Here is a 25,654-nt window from a genome sequence, read left to right on the forward strand (position 1 = left end):
TTCGGCTCAGATCATGATCTCACGGTTCGTGGGTTTGAGCCCCGCGTCGAGTTCTGTGCTGACAGCTCAGAGCCCGGAACCTGCTTCTGATTCTGTGTCTCCCTCTCTCTCTGCCGCTCCCCTGCTCATGTTCTGTCTCTCTGTGTCTCAAAAATAAATAAAAACATTAAAAAAAAATTAAAAAAAAAAAAAAAAAAAGAACTAGTCCAGGAGGGTCAGCGGGTTAGCACCAAAGGCTGAGAGGAGAGAGCCTCTCAGGGTGACTGTGGTTTAAAATAGGTTTCAGCAGTAAACACTGTAACTATCGTTTCCTTACAACAGGCTTCGAAGCTGGACGTTTCAGGGAAGTCTGGTTCCTTCGTAGACGGATTTAGACAGAAACCCGCCCTTGGGGTGATGGGCTCAGAATCAGAACAGACTTCACTCCAGGTTCAAGGAGCTGTTTGTCAACATTTGCCAGACCTCCCCCCACCATCCTGGCGGGGGTGTGGGGGAAGATGTGATTCTGATCCACACTGAATAAGAGTTTTTCCTTGAGTCCCCCGCCCCCACCGCCCACGGGGGTCCTTGTGTGTTTCTCGGTCCTGTGCTCATTCTGACCAGCTCAGACGTTCCGGGATGGGGGGCACTGAGCTCTTGCCAGACCCCCGCCCCACGCTCCTTACGTGGCGGTATCAGCCACTGGGGCTGGTGTCACGATGACGATGTAAGTAGTGCCCCCCGACCAGCCAAGCAGGGCAGTACGAACACTTCTTTCTTGTAATAAAGCCCTTGGCTTGCCCTGCAGCCAACATGTGTCTCGTTTTCCTCTTGCCCAAGTTTCTGTGGACTGTCTCTCATGCTTCCCACGTCGGCCAGCAGCCCTTTACCGCGACCCTTCCGTGCGGTCAAAGGTTCCAGATGGAGGGTTGGCTGTTCTTCTCCTCTGGTGCAGCTGCCCCAGGACTCTGGTACGTCCCGCTCCTGTCAGCACTGGTTCTTGCCCAGGCTGTCACTCAGCATGGGCTGGAGTCCCCTGTCTTCTCTTACGGCTGGGTCCTCGGGAACGTTCTGTGGCAGGGTGTGTAGGGAGGAAGTCTCTGTGTTGTGCCTTCACACATGACTGGCAGTTGGTTTTTAAATTGTTTCTTTAGTTTTTTGAGAGAGTGCACGTATGTGTGCATGCATGAGCAGGGGAGGAGCAGCGAGAGAGGGAGAGAGAGAATCGTGGGCAGGCTCCATGCCCCGTGCGGAGTCCAACTCGGGGCTCGACCCCGTGACCCTGGGATCATGGCCGAAATCAAGAGTCAGCCGCGGTTCGTGGGTTCGAGCACCGGGTCTGCTTCAGGTCCTGTCTCCCTCTCTCTCTGCCCCTCCCCTGCTTGCTCTCTCTCTCTCTCTCAAAAATAATAAAGTTTAAAAAAATTGTGAGGTTATTTTTTTGTTGTCTTCCAGATTCTAAAGTTGCTGTTGAATCATCAGATGCTATTCTTATTTCCAGGGCTCTTTACATGACCTGCTTTTTATCTCCTCTCTCTCTAGAGGCTTTACTAGCATTCTGAAGTTTCAGGATTTTGTTGATTATTTATTTATTCCTTTTGAGAGGGAGAAAGAGAGAGCTCGGGAGGGGAGAGGGAGACAGGATCCCAAGCAGGCTCCAAGCTGTCGGCACAGAGCCTGATTCACGGCCTCGCACACTGTGAGATCAGGACCTGAGCCAAGACCGAGAGGCGGAGGCTCACCCGACGGTGCGCCCCCCAGACGCCCTTGAACTGCATTTTTAATTTCTGCATTTATATTTAGCTTCCAAGAGCTCTCTTGTGTGTTCTAAACCACCCCCCCCCCTTTTTAAAGAGTTTCCCTATTGGGGCGCCTGGGAGGCTCCGTCGTTGAGCATTCGACACTTGGTTTCAGCTCAGGTCATGACCTCACAGTCTGTGGGTTTGAGGCCCGTATTGGGTTCTGCGCTGACAGTACAGAGCCTGCTCGGGATTTTCTGTCTCTCCCTCTCCCTGCCCCTACTCTTCTCCCTCTCTCTCTCTCTCTCAAGATAAATAAATAGACTTAAACAAACAAAAAATATATATATATACATATATATATATATAATACAAATAAAAATGAGAGTCGCCCCGCCCTCTGTACTGTCCGTGTTCTCTGGGCCCCTCTTGCCTGTGATTTGGGAGCTGTCTTCACGGCGGAGGCATTCCTGGGCTGCGCATTCAGAGTGAGGTAAGAGAGCCTGATGGGGAACTTTGCTGGGTGGGACTTCGGGCTTGCCTGTGGCATAAACACGCGGTGAACTATCTTTAGGTCTTGTTTGGGGCTGTGGTCCCACTTCTCTGAAAACGGACCCTGCGTGGCTGGATGGCAGGGTCTGCAAACAGGGCAGGGGGCGGGGGCTTGGGGAGGGGTCTTCCCTGCCCACCTGACCCCCGTCTGCAGCTGGACCGTCGCCTCTGCCCCCAGTGCCGGAGTCTGCGGGGCTCTGGTTCGATTTCCCCAGGGAGATGACCGGGTGGGGCAGAACCTGTGCAAGGAACACGGTGCCCCTCGTGCGGCCCTCAGCCCGCCCAGCCCGCGCCCCCACGTCCCCGAGGCCGGCCCCTCCGCTCCTGCTGCCGAATCCGTGTCCTGGCGGGGCCTCCTCCGCTCAGTTCTGCCCCGCGACTGCCTTCCGTCTTCCCCAGACCTGACGTCTCCACTGCCTGTTCTCTCCTCGCCCGTTCTGGGCGGCCTCGTGTGGTGATACTCTTAAGTTTCTTTACTCCCGTCTGGAAAGGCCGTCGACAGGCACGTGTGTTCGACCCATCAGTGCGAGGGCACGTGGCTTACGGACGGTCAGAGTTCTCCTGCCCAGTGTCCGGACGCCCGGTGTGAGCTTGCACGGGCTCACTGCCATCGACCTACCCGACACAAGTGTTGTGCGTCACGGGCCCGGGGCTTTGCTCTCGTGAACCGCGATGCGTGGACATCCCCGCGCTTTCACCCCGTCGTGTCGTCGCTATTTACCGTGTTCTTGCCGTGAGCCAGACGCGGAGACGGTGTCTGTGTTGATGAAACATCTGTTCGGCGTGGGAAACGGAGGAGCATAAAGTGGGTGAAACACCGCGCCCGCCAGTGGTAGGCGCCACGCGAGAGGTGACTCGTGTGTCATCGGAGGCGCTGGCGCCACGGCTGCGGGAGGAGGGGTCTCTGGGGGAGCCGCTCGTCCCTGCCGGCACCGGCACGAGGTGGGAGGAGCACGTGCACCTGTTCTGACACGCGTCCCCCCCCCCCCCCGAAAGATCACACAAACCCTCGTCCCCGACAGCGCTCCGTGATGGACGTCACACACGCGCTCCCCACACGGGATTCTGTGAAGCTGCTTGAGTGGACAGAATGCTCTCACTTCCAACTGGTCTTCGTTCAACGTCTTTCGCTTACTGAACACAGCGTTCAACACGTGACTTATAGTTGCCGTGTTCACGAATTACACGCTTTAGGTAATTTTCTCCCACTTACTAGTGCTTTTCTATGCTTGTTATGTGCCACTGAACTCTGTGCTGCTCGGGATGTCTCATCATATGCGTTTACGTGGTTGGCACGTCGGGGTTTGGGGTGGTGTCTGTGTCACGAGCTGTGCTGCCCCACTTGCTGGCGTGTCTGCTGATTGTTCTCTGGGTGCCAGACCTTCTGAGTTTCACCCTGACACATGCTAGATGTTTTTGTTTTCCTAAATGTGTTCACGAGCTTTGCTCCAGATGTGCTCAAGTTGTGGAGACACTTTGATTCTCTCTTGTCTTATTCTGGGGCTTCGTTAGGCAGGACCAGAGGAACACTTAAGTCGGCGGGTAATTTTGCCCACAACCAAGGCCGTCCCTTCTCCCCGCTCTGACAGATGCGGTGGGGTTCGTGGCCTTTTCTGCTGTGGCTATTGGAGCACTCTCATTAAAAGGCAGAGGTTGTCAGGGCACCTGGGTGGCTCAGTGGGTTGAGCGTCTGACTCTGGCTCAGGTCACGATCTCACAGTCTGTGGGTTCGAGCCCCGTGTCGGGCTCTGTGCTGATGGCTCAGAGCCCGGAGTCTGCTTCAGATTCTGTGTCTCCTTCTCTCTGCCCCTCCCCTGCTTGCACTCTGATTTTCTCTGTCTCTCAAAAATAAACTTTTGGGGCACCTGGATGGTTCAGTTGGTTGAACGTCCAACTCTTGATTTTGGTTCAGGTCATGATCTCACAGTTTGTGGGTTTGAGCCCCATGTCGGGCTCTGTGCTGACAATGAAGAGTCTGCTTGGGATTCTCTCTCTCCCTCTGTTTCTCAAAATAAATAAATAAACTTAAAAAAAAAAAAAGAAAATCAAGACCCAACTTATGCTACCTAGAAGAAACTCATTTAAGATTTTTTTTTTTAATGTTTATTTTTGACAGAGAGAGAGAGCATGAGTGGGGCAGGGGCAGAGAGAGAGGGAGACACAGAGTCAGAAGCAGGCTCCAGGCTCTGAGCCGTCAGCACAGAGCCCGACGCGGGGCTTGAACTCACAGACTTCGAGATCGTGACCCGAGCCGAAGTCGGACGCTCAACGAAATGAGCTACCCAGGCGCCCCTAGGAGAAACTCACTTTAAATATAAAAACATAAATATGGTAAAAGTAAAAAGATGGAAAAGATAAAGCATGCTAATACTGATCGAAAGAAAGCTGGACTGGCTACAAAGTAGATTGCAGAGCAGAGGACGTTACCGGGGATGACGGAAATCCTCTCCTGGTGACAAAGATGCTGACAGATTAAAAGGAGGTAATCGTCTCACCTGCTTCCACAGCTCGTATGGGCTCCGAAACACATACGTGAAGACGGGCGGATAGACAGCGAAAAGGACGAATAGACCCACGAGTCGGAGTGGAGACGCCCAGTAGCTGATGCAAGAAGAGCAGTGGGGCACACGGGGCTCCCCCGTTGTCAGCAAACCTGAGCTTTCACATTTGGAGAGCACTCCCGACGATACAGGACACAGTCTTCCCAAATACCCACGGGACACATACAAGGATAGAACATATTCTGGGCCATAAAACAAGTCTTGATGAATGTGAAAGATTCCAGTCACGCAAAATACGTTCTCTGACCATGGTGGCCACGGTGGCGTGGGACGAGAAATAAAGGACATCTGGAAAATCCCTCCAAGTATTTGGAAACTAAACAACACACTCTGAAGTAGCCCGTGGGTCTAAAGAGAATCTAGAAAGCGTTGTGAACAGAATGGAAATGAAAAAAAAAAAAAATCCATCAAAATTTGTGGGATTCACTAACGTGGTGTTTAGAGGGAAACATGTCCCTAAACACCCCTATTCAAAAAGAAGAAATGTCTCACATGTTAGCCTCAGCTTCTAACATCAGAAACCAGGAAAAGAACAGCAAATGAAACCCAGAGTAAGCAGAAGAAAGGAAGCCATGAAGTTCAGAGCAGAAATGAATGAAAAAGGGAAAAAGAAAACCAAAGCTAGCTCTTTAAGATCGAGAAAATCGGACTTGTATCCAAAATCCATAAAGAACTCTCGCCATTCGGTAATGCCAGCAGAAGCAAGACCGGGGACCCTAATGCTCACTTCGTAAGCGGGCTGGGCCGCACTGTCGAGGTCACATGTTGGTAGCAGGTGCCCTGCAGGTGACGTGCTGAGGACACTCCCCCTCCCGGGTCTTCCTTCCCAAACCCATAACCTCAGTCCGGCCACGAGAACGAACAGCAGACAAACCCTAATTGTGAGACAGAAAATTCCTGAAAAGTCCTCAAAGCTGTCAAGGTCATCAAAAACAAAGCAAGCCTGGGAGACTGTCAGCCAAGAGAAGCCAAAGGAGACGCGACAGCTGAATGTCACGTGGTGTCCCGGACACCCTGGATGCGGTGCTGGGACAGAAGGGACATCAGGCGAAAAGTAAGGACGTCTGAACACAGCATGGACCTCGGTTAATAGTATCATCACCAGCGTGGCTTGTTAATTGTGATAAATCTGTCACATTAGTGTAACGTGTTAACAGGGGACACTGGGTGCGGGTATGTGAGAACTCTCTGTGCTGTCTTCCTCCAACGTTTTTCTGTAAATCTAACATAAAAAGTTTGTTTTTGAAAGTGTGCAAAGAATCTGAATAGGTATTCCACCAAAGAAGATATAAAAATAGCTATTAGGCACATAAAAATCTGCCGAACACCGTTAGCCATGAGCTGATAGCCCTTGACGGCCACCTGGACGGCTGGAATCTCAACGGACAACAGCAGATGTGGACAAGGGCACAGAGAAACGCAGGCCCTTGCTCAGCGCTGCTGGACTTCACTGTGGTGCAAGCACTTTGGAAAAGAGTTTGGCGTTTCTTCAGAAATGAGGCCTAAATGTACCATACAATCGGCAAGCCCTGCTAGGATCTGCCCGAGAGAGCTGAAGGCCCACGTCCACGCCCATTCAGAGCAACTTATTCACCAAAGACCCAAACTGGAAACACCCCGGATGTGCACGGGGCACGGGCAGGCGGGTGGAGAGACCGATCACGTGCATCTGTGTCACGGGCCAATTCGAGGGGCTGTTGATACGCACGGTGGCGTGAAAGTGTTAGGCGCAGTGGACGGAAATGGACCCGCCTCCCCGGTTCCGGCCTGTTGTATGATTGCACTTATCCGGAGTTCTAGGGAACACGCCCTAGTCTCTGAGGACGGAAGGAGGTCAGCGGTCGTCTGGGCCGGTTTCGTGGGAGGAGTTGCACAGGGCCGCCCGGAAACCGTGGGGGAACCGACGTGTCCGTCACCTCGGTCATGGTGATGGTTCCAGGGACGTGCACAGCTGTCAAACTGCATGCCTTCTGCGATGCCGACTGGCTCCACGACTGTTTTAAAAACAGGTTGTGATACGAGGACACCTGTCTGCAGCGGTCGTGCACGCGGACCAGAACCTAGGTCTCGGTTGGAACCGGGACGGCAGCGGGGGGGCAGGTGGCAGCGGACAGGCGGGGCAGGCGTCTCAGCGGCCGCGGGGACCTCCCGCTGGGGGAGAGCGAGAGGGGCAGCGCACGCACGGCCCCTGGCTGCGGGGGAGGAGGGGCACGGCGGCCCCGGGCCTCCTGTAGGAGAGGAGGCAGGCCGTTGCCGGAGCCTCGGAGCCGTGCTCGCCGCGGCCTGTGCACGCTGGCAGCAGGGTCTTCTTGCAACGCGGAACCGTCTTCGCTTCCCCAAGATGGCCCCCCTGCGAACAAATTCTGTAAGAAACGCCAGCTTCCCTTCCTGTCTCTGGTTTAGCATTTCACACTGTCACGTAGGAGCTGGCCCACCGCTCGCTCTCTGTGCCAGATTTTGGCATCGTTCTTATGCAGATTTCACAAAAATAACCTGGGGAGTTTCCTTCTTTTTTCTCCTTTCCAAGAACATTTTAAATATCATTGGGATTATCTGTTTCTTGAATGTTTGAAAGACTCCATCTGTGAATTCTTAGACATAGTTCTCAGTTTTTGACAACATTCTTCAGAAAATCTGCCTCATTCACGTTCACAGACGTATTAGAATACGGTGCACACGAAATATTATTTGATCGTTTTCGTGTCCTTTCGATCTGCGGCTCCATTTCTCCCTCGTTTTCCCTAATTTTGTCATCTTTGTGCTTTCTTCCTATCTTCTCGCCCTGAGCGGCCCTACCTACCGTATGTCAAGGTCGGCCCCTGAGCCGCCAGCCTGACCCGTGTCGTCTTCCTCACGCACTCTCTTTGCTGCTGGCTGTGCCCACCCCGGCCTTCTGCTTTCCCTGGTTCTTCCTCTGGAGACGCGAAGCCGCCGTGCGATTCTCTGTGTGTGTTCTGGCCGATGCAGGCGCGGTCCGGGGTCTGCAGCACCGGCTGCCCCTGGGGTTGGGGTGCGCTCGGGCCTCCTAGCTCCAGGCCCCAGACATGCACAGTCGTGGTTTTACCCAGAGTTTCTAGCGCATTTGTCATTAGGTTTCGCGGGCACAGCGGCCCGCGGGGTGGGGCGCGTGTTCCTGGTGTCGCCGTTTATCAGGCCGTCCGCTTCCAGGCTGTCAGGGACGTGGCCGTACTCCTGCTTTGCTGTTGCAGTGAGGTTGTCTCTGCAGCTTGACGGCTGTTTTCTCAGACATAAGATTACAGTTGTTTTAAATTTGTACTTCTCGGGCGCCTGGGTGGCTCAGTCAGTTGAGCATCTGACTCTTGGTTTCGGTTCAGGTCACGATCCCAGGGTCACGGGACCGAGCCCCACGTCGGGCTCTGTGCTGGCAGCATGGAGTCTGCTTGGGATTCTCTTTGTCTCTCCTCTCTCTCTCTCCCCTTCCCTGCTCTCTCTGCCCCTCCTCTGCTCTCCTTTTCTCTCTCTGCCCCTCCCCTGCTCTCTCTCTGCCCTCCCCTGCTCTCTCTCTGCCCTCCCCTGCTCTCTCTCTGCCCCTTCCCTGCTCTTTCTCTGCCCCTCCCCTGCTCTCTCTGCCCCTCCCCTGCTCTCTCTGCCCTTCCCCTGCTCTCTCTGCCCCTCCCCTGCTCTCTTTCTCTGCCCCTCCCCTGCTCTCTCTGCCCCTCCCCTGCTCTCTCTGCCCCTCCCCTGCTCTCTCTCTCTGCCCCTCCCCTGCTCTTTCTCTGCCCTCCCCTGCTTTCTCTCTGCCCCTTCCCTGCTCTTTCTCTGCCCCTCCCCTGCTCTCTCTGCCCCTTCCCTGCTCTCTTTCTCTGCCCCTCCCCTGCTCTCTCTGCCCCTCCCCTGCTCTCTCTCTGCCCCTCCCCTGCTCTCTCTCTGCCCTCCCCTGCTCTCTCTCTCTGCCCCTCCCCTGCTCTCTCTGCCCCTCCCTTGCTCTCTCTGCCCCTCCCCTGCTCTCTTTTTCTCTCTCTGCCTCTCCCGTTCTCTCTCTTTCTCTGCCCCTCCCCTGCTCTCTTTTTCTCTCTCTGCTCTCCCCTGCTCTCTCTGCCCTCCCCTGCTCTCTCTCTGCCCTCCCCTGCTCTCTCTTTCTGCCCCTTCCCTGCTCTCTTTCTCTGCCCCTCCCCTGCTCTCTCTCTCTCTTTCTGCCCCACCCCTGTGCACTCTCTCTCTCTCTCAAAATAAATAAATAACTAAACTTCAATTGTATGCTTCTCTTTTTTTGTGATGAATATCAATAGTGTAACATGTGCCATTTTGCCCATGTTTTGGTGGGGGCTCAGTGGCATTGAGGACACAGTGTCGTGGCACTGCCACCCCTTCCATCTCGTCGTCCCAAACTGACACTCTGTCGTCATTGCTCAGTGACTCCCCCCCTCCCCCGGCTCTGGCCCTCACCATCCACCTTCTGTCTCTATGACTTTGCCATTTGGAGGATCTCATATAAGTGGAACCCTGCTGTATTGGTTCTTCTTTGTCTGGGGTATTTCACCCAGTGTGACATTTTGAGGGGTCATCTGTGTGGTGGCAGGTGTCAGAATTTCATTCTTGTTTCAGACTGAGTAATATTCCATTGTGTGGATGGACCACATTGTTTGTCCAGCCATCTGCTGGGGGACATTTGGGCTGTTCCCACCTGTCGGTTGTTGTGAATACTGCTGTCTCCAGTCCTTTGGGGCATTTACCTAGGGGAACCCTTCCTGGATCACAGGGGGACGCTCTGATTTTTTCAGGAACCTCCACACTGTTTCCACAGTGGCTGTACTGTTTTACGTTCCCACGGACAGCACGCAGGCTCCCGGTTTCCCCACACCCTCGCCAAGGCTTGCTTTCTGTTTTTCGTCTTTTTAAACTATTATTATTTTGTAATAGTCACGGCTGTAAAGTGGGGTCTCATCGTGATGTAGAGCAACATTTGATACATTTTGCCAACATTCCATGAGTTTGAAAAGGACTCATGCTATTTTGTTCAGGGTTTAGGTTTGTAACCCGCTGCTCCTTTCTTCTGTCTGTCGCTAATCGGAAAGCATGGGTGTGTTCATACAGAGGGCTTTTCTCTGCTGGCTTTCCAAACAAGGCGTCTGTGATGCTCTTTTGTGTGCACCTGCTGTCAGCGCACACGGTGGTCCCTCCGCTCACAGCCTGCACTCCCTGACATGCGCACATCATGGCCGAGTGTGGCCACGATGTCACCTCGTCTCCGGCTTTTCCCCGGCCCGCAGCTGCAGCAAACAGGCCCGTGTTCCTACAGGGAGGAGCATTTGTTTTAATGGGTCTGTTGTGGAGGGATAGGGTGCGGGGTTGAAAGTCGGGGGGACTCGAAACGAAACATGCTGGAGAGTGTCAGGTTGCCTACACTGCTGTGACCACCCCCCTCCCCCCTCCCCCCCCACCCGGAGGCTGTGACAGGGCACAGGCATCCCCCCCCCCCCCCCCCCGCAGTGGCCATTGTCACGTTTAAAACCGCTCCGACCTGATGACTTTTGAACTGTCTGAAGCTCCCCAGACGTTTCTGGGACTCACGGTGAGGGTGCGTTTTTCCCTCTGGCCCGTGGGGCAGCTCTTCCCTGACGGTTGTACTACAGCCGTGTGAATCCTGATTGGTCCAAACCCCAACGAAAGAAAGAAGAAAGAATCGTTGCAGTTTCCGTCGCAAGGACGATCCACATCACGCACAGTTATGTATCGGCGATTAATGTGTATCCGTAAATATCTCACGTAGCCGTTCGACCACGTCTTCCCTGGATGTCACGCGCCCTTTAGGTGTGTGGCCACGTCACCAGCAGCACTCGGTATGTGTATTTTCTTATGAAATTCGGCAGAGCTCCTTGCAGCGAGCCCCCTGCCCCACCCGTCACTGCGGCCTGCAGGGCGGGGCGCAGCGGGACCTGGGGCGGCTCCGTCTTGGATGCTGACGAAGCCCGGTTACTCTTCTAAGGTTCAAGTCTCACTTACGTGAGATCTTCGTGTAAGTCAGGCTCGCGGAGGTTGTTCTCTTCCGTTTACTTCCGGTAGTTCTAGAATTTTAGCTTTTACAGTTGGGCCTGTGATTGAGCTCTGTGTCAGGAGTGAGGCGAGGGAAGAAACTGGCGCATTTGTTGGCGTGGGGGTACTAATGGTTGCAGTGCCGCTTGGCAGAGGGCTGTCCTTCCCCCTTGAGTCGTCCTGGCAGCTTTGTTATGGAGCGGTATTTCATCACGGACTATGACATTCGCCGAAGGGTTTGTTAGGACTTTATTTGTGGCTGAGTGCCTGATGCATATTCAAACAATTTTTTAAGTTCGTTATTTGCCAGGTATCTGTTGACCACCTACTACATGCCAGATACCGTTCTAGGTGGTGGGGCCACAGCCGTGAGCTGGTCAGTCCCTGCTCTCATGGAGCTCACTTCCTATCGGCCGAGACGGACAAGAAAAAAGCAAGTAAACTATCATTTCAATAGTGGTACCTGGCTGAGGAGGGTGTCTTCTCTTTCCCGTTTTCATCTTGGGTTCATGTTCAGATCTATAATCGACAAGAACCTGTGCTGTCACACAGGAGTCCAGTGTCCTGCTTCCCCACCAAAATCTCAGTTATCCCAGCCCCATTTAGGGAAATCTGGTTCTTTCTCCAGGGTTCCGAGGCCCTTCCTCTGTCACCGGTGTCCCAGTCCCGTGTCTGTGTGTTTGTGGGTCTGCGGATGGGCTCTCCCCTCCGGTCCCTTTTCCTGCGTTCCTCCCCTGCACCACAGCCAGGCTGCTGTCTGCTGGGTCCTGTCTTCTTCCTGGCTCTTCCCTCAGCTTTCTGTCCTGACCATCAGGGGACCGTTAGCTCTTTGTATGCAAAACTCTTAGCTTGTCAAACTTCACAGAATTTCCTTTCTAACTCTTGGGGGTGTGATTGAGATCGCGCCCACCCGTAACTCACTTTGGGGAGAACTGAGTGCTGAGTTACGGAGTCTCCCCAGCCATGAATGTGACGAGTGTCTTTATTTGTTTAGATATTTTTTAGTTTTTCATTAAATTTTGTAATTTTTCCTATAGAGTTACTTCAAGTTAAAAAACACTTTTCTCTTTTTAAAAACTGACTTCCATCCAAATATAACACGGAATCCTGGATTGGATCCCGGAACCGGAAAGGGACAGTAGTGGAAAAAGTGGTGACATTCAAAGAAAGTCTGTGGTCCACTTCAGTGTCGTACCTGTGTCGTTATAATGGTTTTGATGAAGGTGTTATGGTTGACATTAGAAGGATCTGGTCAGGCATGTGCAGGAGCCCTTTGTAGCACCTGCATGACTTCTGTCAATCTGAAACTATTTCAAAATGAAGTTTCAAAAATCAACATATGTTGATTGGCTTATGTATTATTTAAATATGCATGCTTTCAATTACGTATAAGGTACCATAAATGAACACACCCATGGTAGTGTTCATGGTGAACCCCCCATGGTAGTGAACACTGAGCAGGGTTCTGACTGCAGGGGTGACTAGTGTGTGCGAGGAGCCCCGGGAAAGGCTGTCTGGGAACATACTGGGCCAGGAGTAGTGGACAAAGTTCTGGAAAACGAGCTCAAGGAAGGGCAGCAAGTGCAAAGGCCCTGAGGTAGGAACATCAGAGCCTGTAACTCTGCCCCTGCCTCCCCAGGCCTGCAGAGAAAACTTCTGAGAGTTGAGGGGAGTGCTATTATGTTGGCAGGGGCATCGAGGGAGGAGGATCTGGCGGGTGGGGCTGTGGGCAGAGGGAGTGGGCAGAACTGGGGCAGGTAGGGGCCCGGGCAGGGCCTGGCAGCTCCCACCGGCTGGGTGGGCATGCAGACCCCCTGCTCATGCTTCTCATCACTGGCGTTCTGTGAACCTCAGTGAGTGGCCCTCTCTGGCTGTTGCTGGATTTCTGCATGCGCCCCGCCCCCCCCACCGCCAAGTACAGGACCCACTCCTGAGTGGAAAGATGCCCCCACCTCGTCCTGAGCTGGGTCTGCGTCCCCCAACCCCAGGCACTGGTTTCTCACTTCTCACCTGGGAAACTCAGGCTCAGAGAAGAGTGACGGAAAAGATGGGGTAGACTCCACCCCCTGTCCCATGCTGATGCCCCTGGGGGCCAGCGTGGGAGCCTGGCTGCGGGACCCCCAGCCTCAGATACCACCCACCTTCCGCAGTCAGAGACTTTGGACCCTGAGCGTGGGGTGAAAGTGCCCCGTGCCGGTCCCCTCATCTGTAAATATGGCTGGTGGCTCTGGAGCGGGGACCCCCTAGGCGTCACCGCCGGCAGCCCCGCCCTGGCCGAGCTAGCCTGGCCGCCCCGGCTTCGGCGCCAGGACAGCAAATGGCAAGTTGGGTTTCTGTGCCAGGAACAAGCTTCCCACGGTTTCTGCCGTGGCGCCGGCTGCCCTTCGAATTCCCAGCCAGGTGGGGCTTCCGGAAGTTGTTTGCGCAGCAGTGGAGGCCATGCAGGGGAGGGTGGGGGGCCAGTGGTCCTTGCCACATGGCACCGTGGATGCCCCAAAGGGTGGTCCCATTCAGACAGTGAGTGGCTTCGCAGCCAGCCGGTGTGGCACGAATCCACACCGCTGCAGTGACCTCTGGTCCCCTTACCCTGGTCTAGGAGAGGCCATCCAGCCTCCCAGGGCCACCCTTCCGACTGAGGAACTAGCTCCTCCTTTGGCTTTCCCTAACCCTCTGGCCAAATGGACCCACCTACAGCTCAACTAGAGGCAAGACAAGAACGCCAGGGACCCTGGGGAGCCCATGAAACTCAGAGCCAGAAGGGTCCTAGGCAAGCCTCCCCTCCCAGGCCCACACCTGGTGTAGCAGAGCTCAGCACACAGCTGGTGCCCAATAAATGCATATTTGATCACTAGGCCTATAGCCCATGTGATGCGTTGGAGAAGCGGGTTTAGAGGCCGCCAAGTAAGGGCGCCCCCGCAGCCCTCACCCCTCCCAGGAGAGGTTTACCAGTTGTGCTTTAAGACATCAGTCCTTCCTGGGAGGGAGGAAAAGCAGCTGGTCACTCTCACTTTAGTGTGAATTAGCTTGTTCAAGGGGGGAGATGTACATTGATGCTCTGGTTGGCCAACAGGCCAAAGAGGTGGGGGAAGTTGCAGCTGCTCCCTGGATTGTGGGAGTTTGTTCCTGCCTCCCACCCCCACCCCGCCAGAGGTAGCAGCAGCGCCAGGAGGCACAGAGAATCTGCTTCGTCATCTGGGCAACTATTGGAAGAGTCAGTGACTAGACTCTATGACCTGCTTTCCCTTGAAACACTGGCTTCAAATATGCTTCACAGAATTCTGCAGATGTGCCTGAAAACTGACCCTGAGGTTTTAGTTTTCTGTTAGTCTGGATCCTTGTCAAAATGCCTGGTACAGGAGGACTCCCTGTCCCCACAGTGACATGGTGGCAAGTTGCCCTTAGCCTCTCCATCCCCCGAGACCCTGTGGTAGTTTCCAGCAGCTAAGAAGGCCCACGGTGTAGGTGTGGCCCAGCCTGACAAACATCTAGTTTTCGGCCCAGAACACTCAATCAAAGATTGTCCTATTGCCACCAATAGCTGGTGGCCTTCCAAACTTCTTCCTCTGCTCACAGGGTGGGGCGGGGGCGGGGGGGTATCACTCCCGAGTAACAGGCAAAAGCAGCATATGGCACAGATATCTGCAGGGAGGGGACTCTCTCCAGGTTCAGTACTACACGGACCTGTGCAGTATCACGTGAGTGTGGTAGCACAAGGACATGGAAAGACAGGATCAGAACATGGAGTCACTGCATATGGAGAGAAGGGGGCAGTACGGAGCTGGGCCTCAGTGCCAGTGTGGGGATGGGGGCCCTTCTGGAGAGGGCAGTCGTGTCAGCGCCCACCTTCCCAAACTCACCTGAGGGGTTCTTGTGTATCTCCACCTCGCTGTCCACCTCACTGTTCGTTCCCAAGGCGTGGACTCGGCTAACCCTGGGCCGTGCTTCTGAGGGCTCATCACGGGACCAGAGGACAGAGGCAAGACCCTCAGGGGCCGGTGCGGGCGAGGCGGACGGAAGGGTGGGAGTGGGGCTGGGCAGTCACTGGCCCTCGCTCAGGGTCACAGGAGGTGGATGGCAGGCACAGGGGAGCCCTGGGGTAGGTGGACCCGTTATGGATGCGGCCAGTTCCCAGGAAGCCCGAACGGCTGCGTCGCTCCCACTGGCCATGCGGGGGCGCCCCCGCGGGCTGACCGCCCCAGGCTGAGATCCGCGCCCACCAGCCCCGCCGACGGTGCCCGTGAGGGGGGCGCCTCCGCTCCCAGCAGCCACCGGGGGCCAGGGCCCACAGCGGTGCCAGCCGAGCTCTGAGGCTGTAATTACGCGTCTCTGTCCTATGGGCCGAGTCACGGAGGGCGTCCGGGAAGGTGTTTTGTTGTCGCCTGTGAATCAGGAGCTCATGAGAAAAGTGGTGGCTGGTGCAGCAGAGAAATTAGGGCCTTGGTGCTACGGCACACGGCCCCCAGCCGCTCTGCCCGCCGCCCTCAGCCCCTGCTGGGAGCCTCTGCAGACACCGAAGCCCCGAGCCCCCGTGCTCGTGCATTCAGCCACTCCTTCCAGCACCTTCGGAAGGCTGAGCTTGTTGGACACGAGAGCCAGAGGAGATACACGCCAGGGGCTCCCGGGCCCACGCGGGCACGCGCACACGCCATACATACACATCCTCAGCTGCAAGCACACACACACACACGCACACACACCCGCGCGTGCACACACACACAAAGTACACACACACATCCGCAGCTGCAAGCACACGCGCGCAAACGCACACACTCCTGCAGATGCAAGCACACACACACCTGCGCGTGCGCACACACACAAGCACACACACATCCGCAGCCTCAACCACACACGCACACACATCCTCAGCTGCAAGCACACGTGTGTACACGCACACACCCGCGCGCGCGCACACACACGCATACACATCCGCAGCTGTAAGCGCACGCGCACACACACCCGCGTGTGCGCGCACACGCGCACACACACACACACGCATCCGCGGTGCAAGCGCACGCGCACACACACGCCAGCACCGCGGGCGCACGTCCACACTTCCTACCAGCGCTGACCTCCGCCCGACACTCACGCAGGCCAGGCTGCCCCTGACGGCGGGGAGCGCTCCGGAACCAGCGGAGGGGGGTGGGGCGGGCCTGTCCCTCGCTGGCCGGACTCACCGGCTTTCTGTCCCCAGGGGCCACAAAGGACATGGGGAAGATGCTCGGGGGTGACGAGGAGAAGGACCCCGATGCGGCCAAGAAGGAGGAGGAGCGCCAGGAAGCCCTGCGGCAGGAGGAGGAGGAGCGCAAAGCCAAGTACGCCAAGATGGAGGCGGAACGCGAGGCCATGCGGCAGGGCATCCGAGACAAGGTGGGCGCGGGGCCTGGGGGGCTGCCCCGCACCCTCTCCTTCGCCTGGCTCCGTGGAGCACATCTCTGGATTGCACTCTGGAGCCCACATCTGCTACCCAGGCTCGCCAGGATGAGGGTTCACCTGTGGGCCCGCGTCTTTGCTGCTCTTACCAGTGGGGCTGTAAGGAGGGGGGCGCCCTGCTCTTATAGTGGGGCTGGCCATGGTTTCACCTGCCCGGCCTGATCGCTTTTCCAGCTGTTGCGGGATTAGGTAGGAGCAGTGAGTCAGGACCTGCCTCCAGAGGACCCACCAGCAGCGAAGATAGGGGTGTGTTGGGGAGCAGACACCTGCTGGGGTCTGCCTGATCACCCCAAGCTGAGTGTGCCAGGTGGGGGCCTTGCCTCTGTGGCTGCAGAGCTAAATGAGACAGTGGTCGCCTGGCCAGGCATCGGTGGGGGAGCGGTGCTGGGCAGATGGGGACGATGGTGAGCCCCTCCACCCATGGGTCAGAGGCAGCTCCGGAGGGGTTTGGACGCGTTCTGTCGCTGGAGCCCCAGGTCTTCCCGGCCACACCACTCTAACCTCCGGAATTTGGCCCCCTCCCTCCTATGAGCCTTCACCTCGGGAAAAATACCCACCTGCCCCAGGGTCCCCCAGAAATGGAAGAATGGGGGATGGGGGTGGCTGTGGCTGGGGGAGATCTGGCCCCCTTGCCGGCAGCTGTACTGAGTGGTGAGGGCAGCGTGGGTGGGGGGAGCACCTGGTCCCCTCTGCACCCAGCACCGTTGAGTGACCCAGCCCCCGGGTCCTGCCCCTAAGAGAATCTGCCTGACTCTCATGTCCGCTGAGCCCTCTTCCAGGGCTGTCCAGGTAACCCTCCCCACTTCCTTCCTGCGCCTGCCCTTCAGATGGGGCTCCCCCAGATTATTCTCGCCGGGTCCCGCCCACAGACCTTCACCCCGGCACACAAATGTGCCCGCCTTGTGCGTAGACACCCTGTGGCTTTAGAAGTCTGTTGGACTCTGTGCCCTTGGCTGGAGGGAAGCTCTCTTTGGTCTGACCTAGTTTCTGGAAGTGTTTCTCTCCCCCGCCCACGCTCCACCCCACAGGGCTCCAAGCCACATGTCCCTCCTTTCCTTTCCAAGCCCAAGGGCCACTGCCGTCCACCGTAAGGTTGTCCCAGAATGGTGACCCAGGAAGAGGGCCTGTGCTTCTTGGGCGAGGGAGCGCCTGGTGTCCGGGCAGCTTGTGACACGCCGTGCCTTTGGCTGACCTGATATCAGTGCTCAGTAGGGAGGGCCCTCTGGTCAGTGTGCCCGCTGCCAAAGAGTTCTCGGGGTGCCCCCGTCAGGTCCTCATCGAGACCCTCGTAGCACTCCTGGCAGTTGTTCAGGGTACATAGGGGCATGTGGGCTGCTCAGGGCTCCTGCTGAAGAAACCTAGATAAACCCTTCATTCCTCTTTCCTCGATGTCTGGCAGTTGCCCAAGGGGGCCCCAGCTCTGGCCACAGCTGGGCAGAGAGCAAGGCTCCCCCCCCCTCTCTGATCGCTGCTGAAGGTGGCCCTTGCCTCCCCCGTGCCTGAAGCCATCTGCAGCCTCAGAGAGGAGAAGGTGCAGAGGTTTCCTTCAGTACCTTTAGCGAGCTGCGGGGGGACATAGCAGCCCCCCCTGACATCTGGAAGCAGAAGGAAGGCCCTTCTTGGAGAGCGAGGGCATTCCCCCCTCCGCCCAAGCACCAGAGGCAGAAGCCACCGCTTCTGGTGGGGCTGGCGAGGACAGAGGAGTGTACAGTGGGGTGAGTCCTCCGGCTGGGCGGAAGCGTGTCCTCCCCGGGGCCCGTGATCCTGTGCTTGTGTGTCCCCCAGCAGGAATCCGGAGCTTGTGGCTACTTGCCGACACCCACACGCTGCCCCAGTTTTCCCGCTTCATCCTTGTTAATGCTTCTGCTCCCGCGCATTCCCTAACGTGTGATCCAGAAGCTCAGACCCGGCCAACGGGCGCCCCTCTTTCCAGCCTGAGTGGGTCCTGAGCTCGGCCCATCAGGTAGACCACCAGCCCCCAAAAGCATGAGTCCAGCTTGCCCCCACCCGCTTCCCACCACCCTGAGACAGGAGGCCTCACGCTGAGCACGAGCTCCTGAGGAGCTGGTGATGGCCTGGGGGTAAGGGGCACACATTAGTCCCTTGGAAACGAATTCTTGCAGTTCCGGAGCCCAGAAGTCCCGAATCAGCATGTGGGCAGGACTGCCCTCCCTCTGGAACCTGCAGGAGAGAACCTTCCTTGCCTCTTGCAGTTCTCTTGCGGTGGCTCTGGCAGTCCTTGGTGTCCTTGGCTTGTGGCGGTGTCCACTCCAGTCTTTCTCCATTTTCATATGCCTCTCTCTGTCCTTTTCTTTCTCTTACGAGGAAACTCTTACTGGATTTAGGGCCCAGGGCGACCTCGTCTCCTTATCTTAGTTACATCTGCAAAGACCCTATTTCCAAATAAGGTCACATTTTGAGGTTCCAGGTGACAAGAGTTTTGGGGGGCACCATTCAACCCACTAGAGACGGGAGACCTGGGTAAGAGCTGAGGGCAGAGACACACACAGGAGACCGGAAATGGAGGGCTCAGGGGTGGCCAGGAGTATGGGCTGAGGGCACGCCTAGGGGGGCTCCACTTAGGGCTGCCATTGGACACTCGCCTCCGCTGGCTGTCCACGAGGGGCGGGCGTTGTAGCCACATCTAGGGGGACTTGGCCAGGCATGACGGTCTGACCTCACGTCACCCGACCAGGGATCTGGGGCTGTGTGGGCCGGCCAGCCCCAGAGCAATGGGTGATCCGCCACTGCGTGCACATGTCCTGCCCGCCCCTCCCACCGCTCCCAGACCACAGGCCCGGCCGGCGGAGGACAGGGCCAGCCTCCTGGGAGGGCGAGGTGGGTGGGTAGGGTGGAGAGGCCAGGGGTGGGGCGGGGTCACTGGTACCCCATAGGGACCGACCTCCCCTCCCCCCGCTTCCCCCCTCAATGCGGCCCCCCAAGCCCTGAGCCCTGGCTTCTGCTGTCGCTCTGGCATTCTCCGTGAGGGTACCCCCCCCCCCCCCCCGGCACCAGGCACCCTCCTGGGTGGGATTTTGCCATCAGGGGTCTGGGTGGTGGTCTGTGGGGCCAAGGGTTCCCGACAGCCTTTCTCAGCCGCAGGCAATGTTCTCTCCGCCAATCCCGCGGTTGCAGGAGGGGTCCAGCCCTCTCAGGTACTGTGTGGCCCGGGCTCCAGCCCGGGGCCTGGAGACCGCTTGCCGGTCTGACCCCCGCCCCTCCCCCGCAGTACGGCATCAAGAAGAAGGAAGAGCGTGAGGCTGAGGCCCAGGCCGCCATGGAGGCCAATTCGGAGGGCAGCCTGACGCGGCCGAAGAAAGCCATCCCGCCCGGCTGTGGGGACGAGCCGGAGGAGGAGGACGAGAGCATCCTGGACACCGTCATCAAGTACCTGCCCGGGCCGCTGCAGGACATGTTCAAGAAGTAATGCCCCGGCACCAGACACAGCCCGCCTGAGCCCGGACCCCCGCCCCCGCCGCCCCCCTTGCCTACCTACCCCCTGTACATGCCCTCCTCGGAGGCCCCTGAAGGGATGTCGGGAGCAGAGTGCAGTCCCCCAATGCCAATATAAGCCATAGTCCTAGACCTACCCGCCCCATGCCCCCTCGCGCCTCGGAAGCCTGCGCTCACCTCTCGCCACCAGCCCACTCCCCTCACTGCCATTGCCACCGCCTGGGGGGGAGGGGTGCCCGCCCCTCCCCAGGGCCCCCGTGGACCGGCCCACGTGCTCCTCTGGGTTGGACCCTCCTCCCCCAGAGCCTGGGACGTCCCTTACTGCTCCCGCCCCTTCACACCCACCCAGCAGTGCCCGAGGCCAGGGCCACCGAAAGGGCCAGCATCCCGACCGGCCGTCGGTGCGCCGTCCCTGCGTTGTCGGGCGCTTGTCCCGTCCCAAACTCAGGAGCACAGCCATAGTGGGGGGAAGGCGGGCGTGCGGGCTGGGAGGGGAGCTGCGGCAGGGGTGGGGAGCCTCCCCCACCCCCGCAGTGACACCTGGGCTGCAGGGTCTGAACCCTACTGTCTGCAGGTGGCCCACCTCCACCTGCACCCCTCACATTGTCCATCTGTCTCAACCTGTCCTCCGTCCCCCTTCTCGGCCCACTCCTCTGGAAGGCTTTGCTTTGGACAAATACCAGGACCCGGTTCTCTTCCAAACTAAGGGAAACCAAGCAATAGGCCTGGGGGAGCTCCGACACGGCCACCCCCCCCCCCCCACCGCCCGGCGCAGCGTGGAACAGTGCAGCCCCTCCCGCGCCCTGTGACTCCCCGCCCCTCTGCGTCCGTTGGCCCAGCCCTCTCCCCTCCCTGGTTGGCACCTCCCATCTTCTTAGCGGAGGCTGCTCTGGGGTCGCGGACTCCCCTGCCCTCACCCTCTGTGCGCCTGCACCTTCCACAAGAGCGGGGAGGAGGCTCAGGCCCTCGGATGAGCGCGGCACCTGGAGACGGTCCCTGAGGCCCTCCTCCGCCAGCCAGGTGCGGGCCCCTCGAGGTGGGGACCTGCCAGGCGGCCCCACCTCGGCGCAGGTGGAGTCTGTGGGGAGCCACCGCGGGCCTCCCTGACCCTCTGTCTCTTCATCCTTGTTTTCCTTTGCATCACGATATGTTGAATCTCAGGTAAATGAGGTCTTACGTGTTTGGGGAGTTCTATCGGCACAGAAGGCCCGTCGCCTCGGTGTCCGGGGGCCCCTTTCTGTCCGTGTCACACATTCATCGCGTCCACGTGTTGTGGGCCAGGGGCGCGGCCCCACGTAGCTCTTTAGAGAAGCCATAACAATAGACTGCAATACTACCTTCGGACGCCCTGCGCCCTCCGACTCCTCCCGGTCCCGTGTCTTTTTTAAATGCCTGTTTTCACACGTCAACAAGCCTGCTCCGAGCAGACAGGGCCTTGTCTCGTAGAAACCCGCATCCCGTTCCCAGCGCATGGGGCGCCCGGAGCCGCCAAGCTTAGCGTAGACCGTGGATGTCGTCCGTCCTTCTGTCCTTGCGCCTGCCTCCTCCTGCATGTGGGGGGCCGCCGCGTGTGTTCTCTCTGGATGGAATCACAGCCAATAAACACCATAGTGAGTTCACACCGCGTGGCCCTTCTCTCCGGAGTCCTGAGGCCCTCGCGGGCGGCCGACGTGGGCAGACTGGGAGGAGGGCCCGGACCCTGTCGGATGAGCCTCGCTTGGTCCGATGTGCTGCCACATAGGAAGTCCCTTCCCCTCTTGCTGGGACGACTGCAGGGTCTCCCCACCGCCCTGGCCCAGATTCACCCGTTGCCCCTAAGGCAGCCCCAGAGTAATCATCTAAAAGGCAGACCAGCGCCTCTGGGGCTCCCTGCCCCCTCCCCTTTGGGGCTCCCTGCCTCCCTCTCCCTCCCCCCTCCTTCCATGAGCCTCCCGCTTGCCCAGACCCCTTGACAGGCCTTGTCTTCCCCACAGCTATGCCAGGCCGTTGGGGGCTCAGGTCCCCACTGTGCCAGCCATACTTTAGGCCAGCCTCCCCCCGCCCCCGCCGCCACCTTAAACTCCTGCACAGCCCTGCGGGTCCTGCCTCTAGTCTGTCCTTTGGTGACATGTCTCCTCCCCGTGTCCTCAGGGAGGCCTCTGTGCCCTGCTGGAGCTCTGGGTCCCACCCTCACCCCCTAGGGGAGCCTGCCCATCTGGGCTGGTGCTTGTGGAACTGCCAGCTCTCTGGCCTGGTGGTGGGCCCCCACCACGTCCTTCCTACACCCAAAGCCCACCCAAGGTGCCATGATTACTTGTATCCTCAGAGAGGACTGTTTGACCTCCACTCTGAGGGCCTCGTGATTTTCCTTATACTGCTGGCCAGGAGTGCTTTTGGCCCAGTCTTGCAGGTAGAAGGGCCACGCTCCTCCCCCACTCTTGCCCCCTGCACCCTCCCCAAGCTGTGCCCCCAAGGCTGCTCGCTCTAGAGCCACTGCTCCTCTGCCTCGGCTTCAGAGGCTGGGAGGGGTAGGGGGGGTCTGGGAGGACCTGCCTCTGGGGAACGTCTGGCCTTCAGCCCCAAGTACCACCCAGGGTGCCTTGTGCCTCCTGAGGCTCCTGAGGGAGCCACTGTCCACCCTCCCTCCTTGGACCCAAAACACTGACAGAAGGTTTTGCAGCCCACTCTGTCTTTGGGCTCTGCATGCCACCCCCAGCGTGGCCAGTCTTAGAAGGGCACCCAGGGGCACCTGGGGGGCTCCGTCGGTTAGGCGTCCAACTCTTGATTTCGGCTCAGGTTCGATCTCGCGGTTCAGGAGTTTGAACCCGGGGTCGGGCTCTGTGCTGACAGTGCGGAGCCTGCTTGGGATTCTCTCTCTCTGCCCCTCCCCTGCTCTCTCTCTCTCAATACATAAATAGACATTAAAAAAAAAAAAAAAAAAGGAGGGTCACCGAAAACGGCATCAGCCATTCAGCCTCCACTCCCCTCCCCACCTCTCCAGCCTGGCATGGGCTAGGTTCAGTCCTGAGCAGCAACGTGGATTTGCCAGGTGACCCGGCACACCTTCCCTCTGAACGCTGGCCAGCCCTTCCGCAGTGACTGGTGGGTCAGACCCCTCAGGTGAGAGTGTCTGAGGACTCCAGGTAAAGGTATTTGTCCGCTTGATTTTTACTGAGCCCTGTGATGTGCCGAGCGGGGTGTTACGCACCAGGGATAACTGAGGTCCCTCCTCCTGGAACTCCTTTTTCCAGTGGCAGGAGAGAGATGATAAAAAAGTAAATCAAGTGATTTCTTCTGCGGAGGAAACTGAGTGGGATAAGGGGGCAGACAGGATGGTGAGGATCAATATTTCACCTCTGAGGAGGTGCAGAGAGACCCCAAGGAGAGGAAGAGGGAGCCCTGGGGGACTTCCATGGGAGAGCACTCCAGACAGAGGAACAGCCATGCCCAGGACCCTGAGGCAGGAGCTGCCCCGGGCCCTTCCGGCCGTGACTGTGACTCGGCTGACCACGGCCTTGCTCAAGATGCTTGTTTTAGGTCCACACTGCCTGTCAGCAGAGTCTCCCCTTTCTGCATGTTAAGTCTTTAGACGAAGCAGAGCACACGGTGATACCTGGCGCCCTCCAGAGCCGCCCTCCCACTCTGCAGGGAGGCAGGTCCTGCCAGATCCTGGCAGGGTGACCTCCTGCCCCTGGTCCCTACCAGCAGCCAGCCCCAGGCGGGTTGGGTTTCCTGTCTCCTGTCCTCTCGAGTCCTGCACTATAGGAGCTATTGGCACCCACGTAAGTACATGGCGGTCAGGACAAAAGTGTAGAGGTCTGGCAGTAAGGACGCTTTGGTCCAGCCGCACTAATCCGCAGCTAGACAAGCCCTGCTGTCCAGTCACAGCCAGCGCGGCTCAGGGAGCCCGGTCCCGGCCACCTGGCCACACAATGTGGAACCGTCTCCACCTGTCTCAGCAGGTTCCCTCAGGCCTGAAGGGCGGGGGTCCTGTCGCGGTGGAGAGGGGGTCCCAGGGGCGGGTGGGGGATCGGCGCTGGGCTAGGGGCGGGATTGCACTGGGGGCTGGGGGCCGAGCTGGCGCCGCCCAGGACCCCGGCCGAGGGCCACTCGAGGCCGCGCCAAGACGACGCATCCGGGAGGCACAGCCCGGCCCGGGCAGCGTAGCCTCCGCCGCCGCAGTCCCCTCCGGTGTCTGTTCCCGCCCACCTGACCGGCCTGAGCCAATAAACGTGTGCTCGGTAGTCCGCCACTGTTGGCTCCTAGAGTGTCACGTGGCGGGAGACTGGCCAATCAGAGCCGGGGAGGCACCAGTGTGCGGCTCCCGGCGATCGGGGGACAGCCCGGCGCGGGGTCCCCCCACTGTTCTCCCGAGGCCCGTGCGAGCCTTCCCCCAGTGTTCCCCGAGTCCTCCGCAGGCCGCAAGGGGCGCACGGCTGGGAGGCGGCCGCGGGTCCTGGGCGGGAGCAGCCGCCGGGAGGCCGGCACCGGAGAGGGGACACGTCCGGGCTGCCACGTGTGGCTCATCCTCGGACGCGACAGCACAGTCTCTGCCCTTCGCCCAGGGGCCGAAGCCAGCCCGGGTGGGGTCGTCCTTCCTGCTGCCCCCAGACCAGTGGCCAAGGCCGCCGCCTGTGGCGGGGCGAGGAGGCCCGGGAGGCCATAGCTGGCCAAGCAGAGGTCCGTGCGGGTCTGAGGGCAGGGCCTGGGGCAAGGGGTGCAGGTGGCAGTGACCGAGGCTGGCCGCCGGGTCCACGCTGCAGCCCGAGGCGCAGCAGGTCGTTAGCGGGCGCACAGGGTCCTGCGCGGTTCACACTGGAAGGTGAGGCAGGCAGCGTCCTCCTGCTGCTGGTCCCGCGTCCCCGCTTCGGGGCCCTGCCCAGGGCTGAGCCCCAGCCCCCAGGTGCCAGTGGTGCCCAAGGTGATTTCTCTCAGCCCGAGGACAAGGCGTGCGAGTTGAGGGTTAGTTGATTTTTGCAAAACAAAACACTTATTTCTTGCACCCTTGAGTGAGTCCATGGGATTTATCCTGCATAGGGACAAAAAAGGACTTTGTGGGGAGGGAGGTGAGTGGTGTGGCCTGGCTAGGGAAAGGCCTGGACGGTGGGTGTCTCCCTCTCTCTCTGCTCCTCCCCTGTTCATGCTCTGTCTCTCTCGGCTTCAAAAATAAATAAGCATTTTAAAAAGTAAAAAAAAAAAAAAAACAAGAAAACCCCAAACCTTTGGTGCAGTGGCAAAGAGAGGAGGGCCTTGTGCTCTGTGTCCACTTGGCCAAAAATCTGAATGCTCTCCAAGGAGGTCTAGACTCCAGGGCCCATCAGTCAGAACTCAGCCTCTGGTTACACGTTTCCACTAGGCCCTGACCTTGGGGCTCAAGCAGAGGGGGACACCCCATCACACCTAGCCCCCTCTCTCACCCACCCAGGAATGGGCCTGGCTGGAACTTCCCGGCCAAGACGGATGATTGACACTGGGCACGGGTTCTCTCTCCTGTTAATTCTTCCTACACAGAGCAGAAATAAATAGACAATCAAAATTCACCCACCAGGAGACATTCACCTATGACTGGGGCAATAAATACACACGATGGGCCTGGAGGCAGGAAATGCTAAATAAACACAAGGGTGAGACATGTCAAAGGCACAGACACAGCACCAACTGGCCGAGCTCTCGGTGACCAAAGGTGCGACACTGAACAACACAGGCAGTGTTGGGTTACAACTCAAGTATGGAATAAATACCCATTAGTCCACACTGATACGAATGAATGAATAAACAAAGTGGGGAGAAGAGAGAAATCCGCCATGCAGGATTCTAAATAGTTTACGTAGACACGGCCTTCAAGGAGATGGAGTAACCCCCTCACCGTAAGTCCTGCACAGTGACTTCCTTCCAAAGAACACAGTGTGGAAAAGGGGTGAAAAGACTAGCTTATAGGGAGAAACCTGATAAAGCCACCACCTCCAG

General features: G+C 58.0%; 1 protein-coding gene across 3 annotated transcripts in view; it reads left to right on the plus strand.

Annotated features, from left to right (window-relative positions):
• Nucleotides 1-21,327, plus strand: part of CPLX1 (complexin 1) — a 32,424-nt gene extending 11,097 nt beyond the window's left edge. For all 3 annotated transcript variants that reach the window (XM_019436887.2, XM_019436888.2, XM_019436889.2), the window contains 2 exons: nt 16,017-16,192; nt 19,485-21,327. In XM_019436887.2, coding sequence (XP_019292432.1) covers nt 16,017-16,192; nt 19,485-19,682 — 374 coding nt within the window. In that variant the 3' untranslated portion in view covers nt 19,683-21,327. The remainder of the gene's footprint in view (nt 1-16,016; nt 16,193-19,484) is intronic.
• Nucleotides 21,328-25,654: the final 4,327 nt, after the last annotated feature.

The sequence above is a fragment of the Panthera pardus genome, unplaced genomic scaffold, assembly GCF_024362965.1.
Source record: "Panthera pardus isolate Hobbes unplaced genomic scaffold, ASM2436296v1 HiC_scaffold_13, whole genome shotgun sequence".
Taxonomy (NCBI): domain Eukaryota; kingdom Metazoa; phylum Chordata; class Mammalia; order Carnivora; family Felidae; genus Panthera; species Panthera pardus.